Consider the following 18,839-nt stretch of genomic DNA (forward strand, 5'->3'; position numbering starts at 1 on the left):
ATGCCGCGTAGAAACCGCTAAGTATTCGCAATCGTAACCAGGCGAAAAATTTCCATGGCCACCGGTTTCAAGTGCTGGGTGCCCTTGCACGGTCGAACCTGGATCGCGATCCGTTACCGTCCCACCGGTGCCATCGAAATTATATTGAAATTTTTCAACAGGATGAATAAGCAATAAGCTGTCGTTTGAAATCTTATTATTTTCCAAGAATACGGCTGCCACCTTCCGTGCAGCCGAAAGTTTGTCTTTCCCTGGCGCTGAAAGGTGTCCCCCGAGCGTACGGCGCGTATCCTTCCATTCTGGTTTTGTATTGTTTAAGTGGTATTACAAGCTGGATGGCAACAGCTCTTTGCGATGGGTTTGAAAGTATGGACGAATCTGATTGGTTGAGTTGTGTAGCAAGTTGAAGAGCTGAGATTCTCTTCGGTTCCAATATTGCTTGCAATCACTTCTGCTCAAGTGTCCCTGGCCAGTAGAAACAATCAAGATAAGGGTGATTTTTTATTAAAACTTAAAATATATATTCGTCATTCTCTAGAGTTGAGCCTTCAATATATCATCTTTAAACGGCGAATACAAACAAAAAAATCACAGTCCAAGGGAAGCTTTTTGCCACACAGAATCATCACCCTCCATGCTCGCTGTAATAAGCGGATTGGACGAGGAAATTAGCAAACAGTCAATATTATCCGTTTGCTCCGATGGCCGTGAATGTTTCATTACTTTCCCCATTTTCTCTCCCTGTTTCCCCATTTCCCAAACACGTCAATCGCTTCGGCAAACAGGACGGCAAATCTTTCAGCAAATACGCGCGACACGCTCATTGCTGCTGCCGATAATGGTGGTGCTGCTGCTGCTGCTTATGTTGGTGATGATGATGTTGCTCGTGCGATTCAGAAGATTATGCTGTCACAGACGGCTAAAAGTATATTTAAAAGAATACCCTGCCTTGCTTTGTACCAATCGAACAAAAGACACACACCGGTTGAGGATTGAGCTGGGATTTAAAATCGATTTTCGCTTGTATTTGCACTCACACACGCTTGCAGACATTTCCGTGCTCTCTGTCAGCGCAGAGCGCCCAACCGCAGGGGGAAAAAAATCCAATGGGAAAGCATGGTTTTTCCTCCGCTTTGTGCTGGCTTTTTTTTCCCCCTACACACAGCGAATGAACGGCAACAGTGTGCGCCTCGAAAAGAATTTCACAATCAAATTCGACGCCCATCGTGTGCTTAAATCTTTTCGCTGGAATCAACGCGGATCTCCGGACTGTAGCCACAAATTTCGATTAACTTTGCCACAGTCAATATTGATTCAGCTGACAATTGAGACGTTTGCTTCATTTTGCACACTTTTCGTCAGTGGTTTGTTATCTCTCGCTTACACTTTCTGCCGTGTCGGAAAGGCAGTAATTGTGGCGTTTTTTTTTTGTTTTGGCGATGGTTTGATTGGAATTACCAATAATTGTTTCAACATTTGGCACGAATGGTTTGTAGTCTGAAATTGTTTTAAACATTCTCAAATTTAGTAGCATAAAAACATTATCAATACCTCCAATATTTTTTCAAGCAAATAAATTCAGTGCTTTAAAAATCACGATAAAAACCATTGAAAGGGGAAACCCATTCCAGTGTATCGGGTAAGTACCATCAACAAGCGAACATTTGAAACCCAAAAGCTCTTCGAAAATAAACACAGTGAATCAAATTATATCCCATTCGATGTATCCTTTACTGCGATGGTTTGCTGCAAACGCGTTCACATCTCACTTACAGCCGGTCGGAAATAAAGAATAAAAATCATTTTTGCTGGTTGTACCCTTTACCCGTTCTGTTTTAAACCTTCATAAGCTTAACGGCCGTTGCACGTTTACTTCGGTAGCGCAAACAAACACAAAGCACCAAAAAACAGCTCAATTTTGGCGCAAACCAGCAAATATCCAACATATTTTGCGTTAATTTACGGTCGATACAGGGAAATCCCAGAAGCATGCACATGTTATGAATGGAACGAATAGTTCAAGCGTGGTAGCGAGATAAACAAGGGAATACGCATTAAAACTATTCCATGGAATGAAATCATAAAGCGAAAGGAATTAACTGTTCAAACGTGTTTTTGTACTGTGCTATGGCACCAATAGCGCCGTAGAAAATAACCACCGTTGAATTGCTTACGATTTATTTTTCATAACCAAACGACAATTAATCTAATATTTTGGCGTTGGTTACCTCTGTTACAAGAAATAACAATTAAAGTTTTGAATGATTATACGTAAATATTTTTTAATATTTTAGATTTTATATAGAAAATCGAAGATGTGCTGGAGAATTTCAAAAGGATATTCAATTGGTTCCTATTTTAACGCCTGTTTTCGTGTATTGTATTGCGAAAAGCATAATTTTAGGCGTACTGTCTTCCTCACTTACGCCTCAAAGTTTGCAAAAGATTGTATTTCATCTGTTTCAAGCTATATCCAGTGCAAAAAATATGTATTGCAATTTTATGATACAAATCAATAATTATCTCAAGTCAACATCAAGTAATTTAAATAATAACACCGGAAATTCAATCTACATGTACATACCAACGACTTTCCTACCCCAAACACTGTAAATTAGGTGCTTCAAATATTCACAACAATCAAGGTGATCAAATTGTCATTTTCTTTGATTTGTTTGATCCTTTAAGATTGTCAGCAACATATCCTGTCGGAAAACAAAAGCTAATCAATCAAACCGTGACTTACCGTTTATCTATTGCCGTAATCCATTCCATCGCCATGATGAAGGACGTTGTTGACGGTGAGCCGTTCGCTTCGGGGTCCTGTTTTAAACCGGCTTAACTGCCTTCATTAACCGGCATGTAGCACAATTCAGTTGCTCCGCTAACCGCATTTACATCCGCGACCGACACACACAACTACTATTTTTCATATTTTTGCAAACACTTTCCACTAAAAAAAGCAAAAAAGGTGTCACAAATCCATAGGCCCTGTGCACTCCTTGTTTGCCCGTTACGAAATCCCTTCCCAATACCTATCACACCTTGTTGAGCAACCAAAACCACACTGAAAACAGAAGTCCAAACACTTGCTCCGGCAGCTATTACATCTCAAACAATCAAGACATCGGATATCTTCTCAAACATTCACTGCAAAAAGAAGGCAAAAGCAGACGTGTTAGCAAGCAGAGTCAAAAAAACATTGACGCGAAGTAGCACACTTAACACAACCAAACTGACTCAATATGCTTGTTTTACTTCAAACGCAATGCTGGGCACACAAAAATCAGCACCGTGTAACCAGCGATGCCGTGATAACGTAACTGGGGCTTTTCTGAATGTTGACTGATGCCACACGCTACCAGCGGCGGTTTGTGTACACACGTCTACGCTCATCGGCTTTAAATCCACCTCACCTTTATGCTTGAGTTTAAGAGAATCGAAACCATGTTTTTTTTTTCCTTTCAGTTCAGCATGCAAAATGTAATTGTTAACGTGGGCTTAACCTGTTGTGACAAAAGGCCGTCTAAAGTGTACATTTACAGTAGGCAACCAGTCATGTGCCATGGTTTACCTTTGCAGCTCAACGCACACTTGTTGGATAATTGAATTTAGGAGAAATGTCTTATGCTAATAATTCACCTAACGAAGAAACATTGAAAAAAAATAGCAAAAAGAAAGCAAACAAACTGGAAAACGTTTTTGTCGCGTACTGTTTATCACCGCGCCAAGCATGACTCTCGTAAACATTTCTCCGAAGAGTTTCGACTGTTTTTTTCCCCCTTCCGGCTAATGTCAAATCACAATCCGGCCCAGGGTTCTACACCTAACGCTTCTTCCCTTCGATGGCTTTAATGTGATTGCACACGTGTTTGCATACTTCCGGCTGGAGGACGCTAGTAGACCATTTCCTTCTCACATCTGCTTTGGTATAGAGGCACCATTTGCTCTTCACGTACCACATACGGCGCATACGGATGTGGTGTGTGGCGGGTTTTCAACATTATTAAATTTCTTTTAATGTTTGTTCCCCCCACCGACCGACCGTGGACCCATGGCCATCGTTGTGCGCCCGGTATCGAACCGAAAAGCACGGGTAACCCAGGCAGTAATTGCAACCCCGTCGTCCTTTTGGAAAGCTCCATCAATCTGTAATGATGAAACGGAAAAAGAGAAAGAGAGAGAGAGTAGATAGCAAAAGTTTGATTAGTAAATTTCGTTTCAATTCCGGTTACGCTTGTGTGGTTTATTCTTTTATTTATTTCCACGCAGACAACTTTTCCAACTCACAAGCGATATAGGGTGAACAAACTCTGGGGCTGGTTGTTTTTTTTTTTCTATTCGTACACGAAAATAGCTTTCGGCACAGGGTGGGTTCCACCACCCGGAGACAGCTGGTACTAAATTAAAATCAAAATATGCATGAACGCTGTGCGCTGGAGTGATGATTATTGCAAGCGCTTTTCTTTTCCTCCGCAAAAAAAACACGATCGGAACCAGAGGCTAGGAGTTTTATCTCCAGCCAACAGCAAAACAGCCAGTTCGACACGTAACACACCCGAACGAGGTTGTCCTTTCGTGGCCTTCTGCCAAACTGTTCAGGTCTTCATTTGCATTCAGAGCCGGCATTATTTTTGACTGTCCGGAAAGAAGTTGGTGAATTAATTAAACAACTTTTACACATGCCGATCGTTTTCCGTTCGTGCTTGGAGTGTTACAGAATTTCTCTCGTGCAGTGCAACATGTACCAGCGAGAGCCTGGAACATCGCAATAAATCGTACAAATGTGTGTTTTTAAATTCATGAATAAAACTCAATATTTAACTTGTGTGCCTGCTCGGAAAGAAAAAGAAATATTCATTTCAGGGGGTCTTTAATTCAATATTGCCTTCTTCAAACCATAATTGATTTTTAAGCAATGCAATTACATTTTAACTAGCTCATTAATTGCAGAAGCAAGTTCTGTGCATATTTACATATATTACATATTCTGCTTCTGCTTTTGAGATGCTTGAATGAACTCAGTGCTACACTGTTTTTGAAATTAATGTTAAAGACACGTACGCCTAAAAGTATGCAAAAGATTATGTTGACACTAGTTACAACCAATGCAAAGGTTATGTATTGCAATTTTATGATTAAAAATGAATAATTATCAGATACACATCATGATAATGTGGTAATTTTATATAATATAAGATAGAATAAACGAAAAAGATAGACATTAAAAAATCACTATCGTCTGCCTTATACTGTAGTTTTCTAGAATTTGTCATGCGGATAGTATAATTTTGGGCGACTTTAAAAATGTATGATACAGTGGTTGCCATAGGAGCGAAATTTTACATTGTGAGGAACTTAGCAGAATTTTAACACATAATTCTAGTTCCTGCACTCATATACTACTCTTAGACATGCAACCAGTTCAAATTTATATAGAGTCGCTCAATAATAACTCATCGAGAAAAAAAATTATCGCTGGAACGCCATTAAACAAAATCCTTATATCCATGTTCATAATGATGCAATAATCCCATCCACATATTGGCTTTATGCAAATTGAATGTTCAAATGCCATCGCATTGATTCAACAAATCAAGCACACACACACACGTACAAACACCTGTTTGAACATGATTTATTTCCATTAATGGCACTGCGCCCCAAATAAACAAACAAAGCAATGCAGGATGCGGTTTTGGATGGGGAAGCGCAAAAAATAAGTAATTTCCTTTAATGACCGCAATGGAAATGATTAATTTGCAACATCAATTAATTAGCTTCCGTGTGGTTAAAGTTGATTTCATGCCGCGATAGCAAGTGATAGCACTGCGAGTGGAGACTTGCATTGGGAAGAATTAAATTTAATCGAGTAATAAATTGTGTTTCATTTTAAACATTCCTGTGAGGCTAACTTGCGGAATTTTGAAGCATGAAATGTTTTGCTGTTATTGTACAGTGCTTGAAAACAACAACTTTTGACAAATTTCTAGACCACACCGTGTTTAATTCACAAATTCCTCACAATTAAATACACAATTAAATTGTTGGAATTGAAGGCATGTATTATGATTGCAAACATTTTACAAGGCACATAGTTCTCCTAATTTTCCCCTACATATGAAGCAAATACATTTTATCAATAACTCAACAGCTCAACAGTAGCGCTTACTCCCTTACTGCTGGAATAATCGAAGGGCAATTTTCCTAAGCCTCCGTACCGCGCTCTTGCTTCGCACTCCAAATAGGAAGGCAACCGTTTAATGTGTTTCATGTAGCTCGTTTACTAACCCACCGTACGACAAATGCTAACTGACACGAGGAGTAGCGTGAGGATGGAAATGTCTTTGTGGTTTGATTTATTCGCCCGTTCGGTTGTGAACGCCCCGATGACCATCATCAATTTGTCCGACATAACGCAAACCTTCCGGCCGTCGGGATGATTGATTTGTTTTAAGGCACACGCAGCACTAAAATCCCACGCCACACAAACCTTCCATTGCGTAATGGCGTGGTGGTATGATATTTGCTTGCGTTGAAATGCTTGTTGCTATTTGTCGCATTTGGCGGTGACCTGACCATGTCTGACACGAGGCTATGTGCGTTCAATGAATGTTTCAAATATCGTTTCTATAAGCAAGCGTTCCAATGAGAGGCAAACGTTTTATGCTACGCCGAACGATATTCGTGTGGACATTAATCATAACATGGGCTAATCGAGCGACAAAGATTGACCGATTGTTTCCTTCTAAAGTGTGCTTAACTTTATCCCATTTCGTGTCAACAGAAAGAACAGTCAAAGAATTACTACTTGACAAATGAGTGCTGACGCAAATAGTTATTATTTAAAACAACCCATCGTAATGTGCAATCCAACTGCCTGACAAGACTTTCTTAACACTTGAGGCTTAACCTTCGTTTATGAAATAATTAAAGCGTATTCTTTACTGTAAATTGGCAGGTGTCAGCCACCAATTAACCGATTACCACGCTGCTGACCTTATCCCAAAACTCGTTTGCTTCACGGCCCATATTGCTGATACTGTCAATCGACAAGCCTTCCTCGTTGCCGAAAGAAACGTTTCTTTCATGTCTCCAAGCATTAGGCGCCCGATTTGATGGGTAAAATATTAATTATCCTTTATGACATGGGCAAGGCTAGCGTAAGCGAAAGCTAACTCCATCCATGCCGCACCGGGATATCGTCGGATGCGGAACTGTCACGATGCTTCCAGCGAGTCATTTTGAAGCGCAGAAAGGATCTTCATCATCGTCTCGTACCGCTGACACTGACTGGGCGCCGTTACGCTCCGTTGCTGGTGCATTAGAGCATCGCGTGATGGTGCTTAATGATTTATGGTTTCCAGATAAGTTGCCAGAAACTTCTGTGATGGCGATAGTGATAAACGGGGGAACATGGGGAAAATAAGAGACAATGGTACCGTAATGATGGGGTAAGGATCAAAATTGACACACCGCGCAGAAGTTGGCTCATCGCAGATAAAGGATTGATGCTCGTAGTTTGTGGTCATGGTTCAATCAGAACATTCAGATATGCCCGGTTGGATTTGCTCATCAAAAGTGAGCCGTGCTGTGTCAGCATGGATGAAGTGTTTCGGTACTTTATTAGATTGTTCAATTTGCTGGAAGAGGGGCGATATGCTTTCAAACCTCCTGAGAAACATACCTCTATAAATGAAGATTCTACAGAGCGGAGGCGAATGAAATTTTATGCTAATATTTGTCGGTGCCTCGGGGGTTGCATACCTGGAAGGCAGCTCATCTTGTAATATTTAAAAATTCTTTGAGTAATGGTTGAGATTGACGTGTTACTGCTAATTAAACTCACTTTAAAAAATTCATAAACTGCATAAACTTACCATCTGCTTATCCCAAACCTGTTCTTCCAACATCAACACAGAAGGTTCCTCGCATCCAGTAGAAATGAAATTATACATTCCAAGAGGGCAACGATACTTTATCGCCAAAACATACACACGTAAAGCAAGTCTGCCAGACGGACACGTTAAGAAGTTTATATTCCACTGGCTGGTCAACCGTAACGATTGGTGTGTGCTTGATCCCGGGCAAGCACACGCAACATGGAGTGCCTCACATGCATACTTCATCGCACAAAACGTGTCGCTCCTTAACCGTGGCCAGGGACCAGGACAGGAACCGAAAGCATGTGGAGCCCTTCCCGAGAGGACGCTAAGCAGATAAAGTAGCATGTGAAAAATGCTGCCCTCCCATCAGCTGGCCGGTCAGCACGGGCAAAAATACTTAATGCTCTTAAAGTCCGACAAAGTTCGTATGGATGTCGCCGGTGGCAGGACCCAGCGCTGGTGTCTACCTGGTCCTCAAAAGGAAGAAAAAAAAACGAGGTGCTATTTGATGTTCACGTGAGGAATGCCAACGATCCTCAACGAAAAAAAAAAATCGTTACTCCCATTCGTAGCGAAGCGTAACAGAGGGCTTAGCTCTCCGGGTCCCGGGGTCAGTTCAAAAATTGAGTGGAGTGAAATTTATGCAAACAGAAAATTAGTATTCCAGCGTCCCGGGTGTCCGGGGGCCCGGCGCCTGAACACCGCACCGATGTGAAAATATCGTTCGAGATTTGAAACTCTCTGCTGCGCTATGCATCACTGACACGGGGTGAGAAAGTGAAGCGTACGGATGGAGTGCCTTTGTGCTGTAATCTTCGCCGCCATCGTAACGTATGATGGGAGGATATTCTAACACACGATTCCTAGTAACCTCGGGCATTTGTCGCTGGAAGAGATGTGGGATCCGTCAGGGAGATAAAAAAAAACCACCCAAACCGAACCAAAATACATAACGACCTCGGACAAACTGTGAGTCAATTTTACTTAATGCCTTCAGCTCATGGGCGCATTAGCCCTCCGGTGATCCATTGCCTAATTGAAATTGAATAAGTAATGGAAAAACTCCCACCACCGCTCGTGGTGGAAGATTTGCCGCCAGTTTATGAAACAGGAAGGGGTCTGCCGCGAGGCTCCATTATGATTTCCATTTTAAACTTGATCCCCCTGATTTCCGCGGAATATCTACGAGGAACCGGTTGTCTCCTTCTCTTGCCCTCCTTATCTCTATCTCCATAAAGGTCTGCCTTGCTCTCCATCACTGGGAAAATACTATTTTCCCCAAACCGAAACACACCGAAGTTATATCCGGTGGATGTCCGGAGAGGAAGCTTTTGGAAGGTCCCGGTGATCAGGTCCCCCTTGTGGTCGCTGGAAGATTTCCGCGAATTTCCACCCCGTGCCCGTTTATCTGCCGATCGGAAGAGGATGTGCTTCTGCACAATGGTTTCGAAAGCGGAAGTGTGAAAATCGTCTCCTTCCAACTGAGTTCCAAGTCCCCCTAGTTGGTCCCAGGCGTACATCCCCAACCAATTTCATGCGTCGCGTACAAGTCCGCGAGTGGGGAAGAGTTTGCGAAAACTTGCCTGATCTTTGGGGAAACAGAACGAAAAGTTAAACAAGTGAACACGGTTTTACGGTTAATTCTGTAACATCACCTGACGGGTAGGTAAAAGACGTCGGGACACAGTGCAACCAACTGGCGGTATTCGAACAGTCGCGTGGATGACGTGGTGGTTCGAGTGGAGCTAACGCGTGGTGCAGTGGTACGTTCCCCACCATCGGATGCTTCATTCTCACCAGAGAACAACGCAAAACGGAAAGCCATAAATAATAAAGAAAATTTAATAAACTACGTGAATATCTACCCTTCGCTCAAGATTCCGTTCCGAGTGCAAAACGGAGGTAGCTGTGCCGGCAGGACGAGACGGTGGGGCTTTGGATCTTTTGCTCGGGAAGTTGCAAAAACTTTCTCCCCGCAAAACGCACCTTGTCCGTGGAGAACGTGCTTCAAAACCTGTCGTCTGTGTACCGTCAGCCCGTACATAGCCACCGAGCTGGGTGGGTAAAAAGCTCCGTTTCTGGCGGGCTGTTGTAGCGGCACCATCACTCGGCACACGATCGATACACGTTTAGTAAGGCGCGAGTATGCTGTAAGCAAACGTAAACCACGTGCGCGACCTTTGCCAACCAAGCCACCGGATGGAAGCGTGTGTTACGCCGCTGTTGGTTGGATGTAGCAGAACAGCACACCCCGAAACGATGCATACACACCGCACAGCGTCCGTTGCTGATGGACTTTGTTTTGCAGCGGGGATGTTGTTGCCGGGGATGGAAAGCTTTTAAGCTAAGCGTAAAACCATATACGATGTACGGTGCTGTCAGCTGTTGAGCTGCCGGGGGCTACAATATTTATTGACGATGCGTTTCATCGTTTGGCATAAAAGTTTCGCCCGTGTTGGCGAACATTTTTACCCCTACCTGCAGTGCTTTAGCGATGTTACAAAATATATACATCTCGCACACACACACACCGAATCATTACGATTCGAAAACATCGAAAACTTTCCCACTTTGAGCTCTACACAACACTCCAGAAAAATGGTAAACAACATTCGTTCAAAACGGTGCCTAGCGGTTGCAAGCGGAAAATGGTTGCAATTCCAGTCCCATTCGGGCAACACGCTTGTTTGCAGCCGCATCCCCTACCCGGTCCCGATCGTATTCGGGATCGCCAGCATTGATACTGACGCTGATTAATCAACTGTTGCCCTCGAGGGGGCCCAAATTAAAAGGAAACAGTAAGTAGCGTAAAAACAATTCCACGCCGCACGCTTCGCTGGTTCCATTTTCTCCGAAGCATTTTCACGTTCTCCACCGCAGCTGCCTGAAGATGGGTTGGTCTTCGCTGGCACAAATGTATTTGCTAGCTCCGGCAAAGGCGAGCGATGTGCTGCTTCCCATTTTCGCGAAGCAACCAAGGGCGAGCCATCGCAAAAACACAAATGGACATTTCGCTGAGCAGGGCAATGTTGTGCCGGCAGTGAATTCGCCTTTCGTTGTGGCGTTCATTCTTTACGATATTTCTTCGACAGCGAACAACTAATTCAATTAGGTGCGCAGGAGAACAATCAAACCGAAATGATCATTACGCGCGCAAATCGAGTGTTTAATTTTCCACATCAACGTAATGAATGAATCAGGTTTATCGACATATCGCTGTTCATTGATAAATGGATGGTATTGTATTAAGAATAATATTGTTTATTAAAAAAATACACTATGTTTATATGTCGCAGAAGACGTTTTTAAAATGAACTCTTTTGAAATCTCGAAATCGAAAAAACGCCTAAATGTATGCTTTCTGTTCAACAAAGTAGCATTCTAACGTAGTAGCACAGACTTAAAAATAAAAACGGAAATAAATATCGACACCCACTCAACGTTGTCAATGAAGTGAAAGAAACTTACGGGTGACAGTGTAAAAAAATGGAGCATCTATTTTTGTAAGCCCCCAAAACAACGACCGATTGATTTATGCGCCCTGGGCACCAACTGGTGTACCGTACCGACTGCATCACCAATCGAATCGAACAAGAAACCATGCAGGTGCCATTTTTTATTCGCCATTTAAAGCCTTATCCAGCGCCGTTTCCAGTCGAAGTTCGGCAACGTCAAGAGACTGCATGGACCGAAAGCAAAAAAGTTGACCTCCTGAGGCTAACGGGCCATAAATCTCTCATCAAAAATAGCTTTACACAATCGTACCCGAAAGTTGCTGCTTTGTGTTTTGCAAGCAGAGACCTCCGCTGGTGGGCGATGACGAGTTGCACGGGTTGGAATGGACACGCAGCACACAGCATTTCCGAACAAAACGCAATTTACTCATAACGAATTCAATATGCTTTTTCTCTGTTGTTGTTTGTTTGCATAAATTAACCTTCGCTAAAAGAAAAGTTTTGCATGTTTAATGATGGCGCCTATTCCAATATAAAAAAAAAAAACACCCCACAAAAACACACTTGTTAATCGTCTGAGAATGATCGGTTTGAAGACGGCCGGTAGTATATGCTAAATATTTGACCGTGTTATATTCGACAAACACGCACAAACTTCTTCTTTCTTGACGCGCCTTCACTTCACTACGCTCTTGGAGGTGTAATGCTGCTTTAATAAAAAATACAAACAGTTTACTAAAAAAACCCATACCGGCAACGTAAAAACGGCATGGGGTAGGACGCGTCGACTGTCGGGTTGAATATTTCATTCGCGTAGGCTGAAGACGCAAGTCTCGCTGTACACTGACACGTCTGGCACAGAGCCGGTCTACAGAAAAAAAGCCTTTTTTCGGGTGTGTTTTGCGCGGAGTTAACGCATTTAAAAAATAAATACAAAAAATTTGGAGAAACTTTGCGCAAAGAATACGAAAAAAAACCTCGGAGTAAGGTTAAGTATTGCTACAAAGGATGTGGTTTAGCAAAAGTCACAAGAGAGGAGATTGCATTCAGGTTTTTAACAATACGCTGATCATGTGCACCACAAGAAAGCTAAAAAGCAAGGTCTCACGACACAACCATCAAACTGTCACTCCCAACCTAAGGTTGAATGGCTGGCGATGATGCAACCTCATTATACAATGGCAACCGGTGACGATGACCAACGATTTAACGAAACAGGCAGCACGTCACATTGATCGCTTGCTTAATTAAACATCCCCCTACCGTCAATGTTCGTTCTGTCCATCGCAAAGAAAACGTCTTGCATACTCATGAAAAGGGAACTCACTTCGAATCCCTTCGCTTCGGTTTGATGCGTTTCATACCATCCGGCGACGGGCGAAGGTCTTTCAGGATTTTATTAGACCATAACGGACGTAGACCGTACGATGGAAATGGCATGATGTTGCGGTTCGCCTCGAGTCCTTCCACTGAGTAACCCGCGACTCATCAATCCGATAAATGTTACATTTCCTGTAACAGCCAGTGGCATCCACTCCCAGCGCTCCCAGCACACCGCGAGCTGCACATCAAGAGCTGTAGATTAAATGATTCCCCTTTGGGGAACGGGTTTTAGGAGATTTAGTTCGAATGTTCGCATCGTCGCTTGCAGGGATAAATTAATGTAGCTCTGATTACGCGTCGACCGTGTGGGTACTGGATCGGCAAACATGGCCATACCCCGCGTGCGCTAATGTCAAATAATCATTTCCGCTTATCGAAGATGATGCGCCCCATATGTGGCGTAGCCCGGATAAGGGAATATGAAATTACTAATTAGTACACGGTACCAATTAATTGTGTGATAAAATTAAGGATATTAAACCACGGCCCTGAACAAGCATCTTAATAGCTGTTGACGGAAGTTTGATTTGGAAGATGACATCTGAGACCCTATCTTATTCGGCATTATCTAGCGATATAGGATAATGTCATCGTAAACCACCATATCCCTTATCTTTCTATTTGCTTCTACGTATGCTTGAAACGATATGAAAGATTACTTTTATGGAATTAACAACCTTGCTTTAGAATTACTGATTTAAATTCACCGTTCAAATAATAAAAGTCTGATCCAGTTTTGAACTGTATATTGCATAAATTTTGGCGTATTGCGTGAACTCCTAAATATTGCATACCGTTCGGCAAACCCCTACCAAATGCTCCGGAAAGTATGCAATTTACAAGACAAAACGCTGACAATCACGCAATTTTCATGATGAAATCACCTCCATGAACCTTTACGAGCCTGTTTTAGCAAGTGTATCAATAAAGCAAAACATGCTTTTGTCATGCAAGTACGAGCAGTCCTTTCTAGGCAGGAAGCAGTACGTCTTTTAAAAATATGCATGTCGGTCAAAATCGCGACAAAAGGGGGAAAGCCCCTCTCCACCTTTCTAGGCAAATAACGATCGTCATATGTATAATGCAACAGCGGGTTTAAAAAAATATGCTTCCCTAACGTGCCGTTCTACGGTGGTAGATGCTTATGCTACCATACGTTTTGAACGTTCGGTTTCGCCAGCGAACAGTGCCGTGTTAGTGTCACCTGCAATCGTTTGCGACCTACATACGCTGCACATTGCACCGTCACCCGTTTAAGGATTTTCATGCTTGTACACGATTCCAACCCACGGTGTAACGATCGTTATGGTTGGCATCGTACCGAGCGAGGTTATTTCAACCTTGTTCCACGGTATAGGCTATTGCTAATGAAGCCTATGAGGCATAACTTCCGGATGAAATGTACGGTCGTTGCTACCAGCTGAAGCTGTTCTACGACGCGAAGGAACGAAAGCACTTGAGGATGGAAGCGTAATAGTTCTAGAAGTATGCCATGGTGGGGAATTTTTCATAGTGGTCAAAATTCATTCGAAAGTGACTAAAATTGTCGGCAAACAATGCAGGTTGATTACAAAATTCAATATCCTCTTTCATCTTCGAAACTGAATGTTGTGCTGGGTAACGGGCAGAGGGTTTTAAGCCTAAATATATGCAATCTTCGCGATACAACGCAACGACCTCAAGAGGTCTAGAAGCCTACCATTTCTGGCATTTTTTGACTCTATTTACCCATAGCTGATCTAGATGGGATTTTGGACCACCACTCCATGCCTCTCCGCAGTCATTATTTGGATGTGAGATTATAAATTCTCATCATCTACCTAAGAGTTTAGGCTTTTTGTTTATTTGTTGAGTCAGGTCGGTTTGTTGACCTCAGAAGTCTTCAAGTGCTCTTCAGGTGCATAAAATATGTTGAATTGCATACACCTAGGCGCACACAATTAAGGGACTATCTGTAAGTGGAAGTTTGAGGTTTTCCCTTAATTTGGCTAACAAATTTTTGACCACCAAATAGCCTTAGTGCTTGCTTAAACCCACACACTGTTCGCAGTTTCGGGAACCGCTTCGACAGAATTCACTGACACACGGTGGACCTGAAAAACGCGAATGCTGTAAGTAACTAATAAACCTTTCCAGCTGCTACGCTTACGCCAAAAACCTTGATGAACTTTTCCATCCCATCCTTAGGCACTGTGATCCAGAGTCTGTTGGCGACAAACCTATGCCCGCGAAGAACTAGCAGCGTACCGTTCGTCTCACACTACGGCAACGTAATGAATCGCTTCCCGGAACCATATCCTGCCGGGAGCAACCGATGGTTATTTTCGGGCGCGATTCACCATATGGTTTAGTTCGCTTTTCCCATCCATTTTGCGCCCGCAGGGTTAATGTTCGACAATGTCCGCTTCGTGGTGCTGTTACTTTCCTTTTCCATCTAAAAATGTCCACCAGCTAGCGCTGGACAAGGCTTGCGGCTTCGGTTCTCCCGGCTGGATGGGGAACCAACTTGTTTGTCTTCCATCGGGAAAGTTGAAATTAGGTTAGCCGTCCATAAATAAAGTCCATCACAAGTCTCTACGGGTTGGTTCGACGGATGTGACGGTTGGCCGAAAATGGTCAAAGTCTTTTTTATTTCGTAAAAAAATAGCTTCTTGAAACAACTTGAAGACATAGTGACCACTATTGGATATCATATCCTATTAGGAACCGAAGTGGATTCTATTCAATCGATACGTTAAAGGTCAACTTGCAGATGGCCGTTCCTGAACTATTTTGTAAAATGTTGATACGTCATAATCGTTTGTATATTCACATCACAAGTCATAAGCTATTGTTTGGCAGAGAAAAGCAAGGTTTGTCGCACGGATTGCATACTTTACGGCTACTATGCGGAATAAAGCCTATCGTGCACCCATTCGTGAACTAAATTCGGCATTAGTTTAAACACTTTGCATTACAATGGTATTATAGTATTACAATTATATTATCAAAGTTTTAAACGTAAACCAACATAACATACCATGGAATATCAATGATATTAAATGATAACAATAAAACAAAACTATTGAAAAATGAAATAAAAACATCTCCTTATTTTTCTGCTTATCATAATATCCATCAACTTGTACCCGCCCACCAGATTAGTATCCGTTTTTTTGTTGTTCGTAATCAACCGCCTGCGGTTACTTCATTTCTACAAACCACCAGGTGCCTCCATGGGTTGACTGGGTTCCAAATTTATATCGTGCCGGGCCAAGGTACGCGCCTGTATCATTGAGATGCATGTTAGACTGTCAAAAAACCGAACCCAAACAAACGATAGCCCCTCCCCATCCACCCCTCCGGACTCCGACTTGGGACCGTATTAAGCGTATGCTCACATGCACCGTTTTCCCTATTCACCCGGTCGAGCACGCCCATTTCGGGGCACCCTCGAATGGTGGTGGCGTGGAAAGAAATTTAAAATTTATAGTCCCGTCCCTGGATCAACGTTTTCCGGCCATAGGAGAAACCTTGAGATCCCGGATGCTTCCGTAAATTGAAGCGGGGCTGCGGCAATGCGGATAATAAAACGGAACTTTTTTCATCAACTGCGCTGCATGTGACAAGGGGAATTGTTTTTTTTTTTAGTAAGGAAATGGGCAGAACGATTCGAGGTGGTTTAGCTCGGGATATTTTAGATATGGATACAAGCGAAATTGGAACCGCCATTTTGTGTACCGATAGTGTGCAAGATTTTGTAAGCAAGAACTAGCCAACAATTTGAAGATTATTTTTTGTAAATTTCGTAATGCTCTACAATGAAACCTTCTTATTGTTCCAGTTCGTTACCTAATCCTATTATAATTACGTGCGACAGTTACCCCTCTCCGATAATAATAAAAAAAAAAAAACATTCCATTCCTAATGCGCTTTTTGTCCCGATAGCTAGATTGGGATCGTTTCAGTTTTCCAAATCCTAATTGTCACCGATAGCATCAGATGGTTTCCACTAACAATCAGCAAAGGTCTCAATTACCTGCTACGATCAAAACATCGACACACACAAAAAAAAACCAAGTAGCACCAGAGAAAACAGAACCCTTTTCCCGGTCCAACCCATCCCCTGGCCAGGGTGCGGACACACGTGTGCGGACGACAGAATAGAGGTTTGCTGATGTTGTGTACACAAAGGCTCCCTGATCCGGTGTAACCTTTTCCTGTGTTTTCCTCCCCCTCACCATCGCGTTTTGCACGAAATGGATCCCTTTGCGAAGCTCATTTTCAGCCTTGGCAATAAAAATGGACTACTGTACACACACTCGCACATACGTGTGCCCAACCGGTCGCCATCATTACATCCAATGCTGTACCCGACGACCTGGGATGATTTTTTATATTTTCGGGACGACCCTTCGATTCACTCGCCAAGAGTTCTAATGAACCTGAGTTACATCCTGGTTCGAAACAGAGAGAACAAAAAAAAATATCCAAACGAATCGAACGGGGAATTCGAGCAGTCGCACCGAATGAATGGAAGCGAAGGTAAAGCCATTTACATTTGTTCATTTTCAATTTCGTCGTAATCCTGAATAAATTTGACTTCGTTTTTACTTTGATTCGCTCGCCCTCCCCCCAACAGTTTGTCCCGCAATGCAATATTACGCTCGGGAAATGCCTGGGCTGTAGCAACGAGATGAAAAGCTTCGACTCGTGATGATTCGATTCAATATAGCAAGAAAGTAGTACACTCCATTCCGGGTGAGTTTCTTACCTCGCTTCAAGTGTTTGCGTTCTTCTGCTGTTGTTATTTTTTCGCCTAGCGTCAATTCTTATGTCTCGCACGGGACTGGGCTGCCATTTTGGTCTCATTATCCTTTTTTTTTTGCCCCCAAAAATGAGCATATCATTGGAGTCCTTTTTTTTTTTTTGGTTGCCTCAGACAAACCTTCAAAATGGATTGTTGTTTCAGGTCCGGGTACGCATTATGGATATCATTTCCTGCTAACGACTCTTGAGAAGTTGGTTGTCTAAAGATTTATTGTACACCGATTAATCTCACTACAGCGGAGAAGATCTTTTTTTTTGTGAGAGCCAAAAACGAAGATAAACCGTGTTGCATCAAACTACGGACAGCTTGAAATTCTGGACATTCGTCACATTTTAGCTGCATATTTTCATACCCAAACTATAACCACACTGCTTGTTAATTTTACATGATTGCCAAGATATACTGGAGTCTATTTTTACTAATTTTGGTATAAATAAATATTTTCAATCTATCGCCTCAACCCCTCCAGTTCATCTCTGAAAGCTTTCTTAGCAGTTTTGATTCAAAACGACTCCGGTGTAAAATCATCATAAATATACTTTACTCTGGTCTAGCTGTATCAGAGTACATCAGAATCGATTTTTTAAATAATTCAGTGAGTAAAATATGGTGGTATATCATTTCACTCTCTGAATTTCAATGTTATCCGAGATTTGAATCAAAACATCCGTAATATGAAATATAGCGTGAAAAGTGTCCATACTTCGAACCAAAGTAACATTGCCATTTCGTATTTTTTAACGTTTCGAATTATTTTATTGAAAATTCTCGATTGTTTCTTAAATAAGAAGGTTTTGCTCGATTAAATCGGAACGTGCTGAGGTGTAGCCAATTAAAATTATATTTACTACATAACAATATGTGTAAAAAATGCCTTAATTGTCCGTAATTCGATGTCAAAACGGTGATATATTCTATGACAGGTTAAAATTAAAATTAGGATGACAGGTTAAAATCAAAAAGGATTATGCTCTAAAATTAACTCAAATTAAAAATCAATTAAATTTAACTAAAAAAAAACAGTTAAACATCCAACAAACATTACCACAGTTTTAGAGCTTGAGACGCAAAAGCGCCCTAAAGTATGCAATGTTTCAAGCAAAAGCTTACTAATGACACCTGATCTAATAAATTCTGTTCAAACGCATGAGTAATTCATCCATTTCATTATCAAAACCTATTAGAGAAGTTTTTTATCTCCTCTACATTAGCTCAGTGTTTTGTGATTTAAATTTCAATAAACTCACTATAATTCGCCCAGCCTCACACACTCATTGCGTACATATCTTTATCATACTAGCAATA

General features: G+C 42.1%; 1 protein-coding gene across 1 annotated transcript in view; it reads right to left on the reverse strand.

The window, feature by feature from the left end:
• LOC128715911 (rap guanine nucleotide exchange factor 4) overlaps positions 1-2,781 on the reverse strand; it is an 88,735-nt gene extending 85,954 nt beyond the window's left edge. Inside the window, exon 1 of the mRNA XM_053810832.1 lies at positions 2,747-2,781. Within this exon, the coding sequence (XP_053666807.1) occupies positions 2,747-2,781 (35 nt within the window). The remainder of the gene's footprint in view (positions 1-2,746) is intronic.
• Between the last annotated feature and the right edge of the window lie 16,058 nt (positions 2,782-18,839).

Source organism: Anopheles marshallii, chromosome 3 (assembly GCF_943734725.1).
Source record: "Anopheles marshallii chromosome 3, idAnoMarsDA_429_01, whole genome shotgun sequence".
Taxonomy (NCBI): domain Eukaryota; kingdom Metazoa; phylum Arthropoda; class Insecta; order Diptera; family Culicidae; genus Anopheles; species Anopheles marshallii.